The sequence below is a fragment of the Egretta garzetta genome, unplaced genomic scaffold (genome assembly GCF_000687185.1).
Source record: "Egretta garzetta isolate BGI_Z169 unplaced genomic scaffold, ASM68718v1 scaffold343, whole genome shotgun sequence".
Classification (NCBI taxonomy): Eukaryota; Metazoa; Chordata; class Aves; order Pelecaniformes; family Ardeidae; genus Egretta; species Egretta garzetta.
In genome coordinates, this window is record NW_009259038.1 from 106,713 (window position 1) to 107,964 (window position 1,252).

Consider the following 1,252-nt stretch of genomic DNA (forward strand, 5'->3'; position numbering starts at 1 on the left):
CTTGGTGGAGGAGATGATGGGGGGACATGGGGATATTCGGGGGTGGGGTGGGGAGTTGGACAAACGGCCTTAGCATGAGGTGCTGCATCCCCAGCCCGCGGTGCCCTGCTCGCTGCAGGGGGTTTTGCCCCCAGGAGTGGGGCTGGGGCTGCCAGCCCGCTGCAAGCATCGGGGCAGGGACCGGGCAAGGAGAGCATCGCCCTGGGGTGGGATGCAATGGGACAGAGACGGTGCCGCAGCGCGGGGGCTGCCCAAAGGGCTCCTGTGAGATTTTTCCCCCGCCCCAGCCCTTCTCCCGCCCGTACCTTTGCTCTGCCCTGGAAGCTGAAGGTGAGCACGTACTCGCCGCGGCGCGTCTCGCTCTGCCGCACCAGGAAGACGCCATGGCCCTCCAGCCCCCGCAGCTGCACCAGCTGAGCCGCCTTCACGCGGGAGATGGGCCCGTGGAACCAGGGGCAGGAGGAGAGGAACTGCTCCGGCTTCGGCCCCGCCGCCTCCCCCGGGCCCTCTGGCGTCGCCCCTGCCAGGGCACCCATCGCTGTCCCCAGGCTCAGGGACACCCGCCGGGCGCTTACCCCCTGCGCGCACACTCCCGGATCTCAGCCGTCCAGGAGCTGAGCTGCTGCTCGTCCCCTGCCTCGAACAGGACGTCAGTGGCATTGGTGACCTGGGGGACAGCAGAGAGGGACAAGGGGGCTTCAGAGAGAGAGATTTGCATCCCCTTCCCACCCACCCACACTCGGGGACCAACCCTGACACCAGCTGGGGCAGAGCATCCCCCTGCCCCCCGCCAAATGCCGCATTCCCCCCCCATGCAACCCTTCCCTGGCTGGGAAGAGGAACTGAAATTTGGCACGGGAGCTTTCGGCAGCCACGTGCACCCCGGAGGGTGGGAAAGGCCTCAGGGCCGGCTGTGGAACCCCCTTGGCTGGACCTTACCTTGAGGACGAAGGTGTGGAGGTTATCGGGCATCTCGAGGCGTGTGCACCTCCGCACCTCCTGGACGGCGGAGCAGGCGGCGTGCAGCTTCGGCTTGGAGCCCTGCAGGGGGGGAGGAGAGCGGCTGAGCTGAGCCCTAGCACCCCCACACCCCAAAACGCTGCCCCACAGCCCGCTGCTCCACTAGGATGGGGGTGGGGGGGTTGAGCCTGCTGGGAGCCACCCGAAACACAGCAGCCAGCAAGGAAATACCCCGCTCTGCAGGGAAATACTCCACCGGCAGGGAAATACCCCCCCGTGGCAAGGAAATACC

General features: G+C 67.4%; 1 protein-coding gene across 1 annotated transcript in view; it reads right to left on the reverse strand.

Annotated features, from left to right (window-relative positions):
- SH2B3 (SH2B adaptor protein 3) overlaps positions 1-1,252 on the reverse strand; it is a 26,194-nt gene that overhangs the window by 4,447 nt on the left and 20,495 nt on the right. Inside the window, 3 exon segments of the mRNA XM_035890467.1 lie at positions 66-586; positions 589-667; positions 940-1,041. Coding sequence (XP_035746360.1) covers positions 66-586; positions 589-667; positions 940-1,041 — 702 coding nt within the window.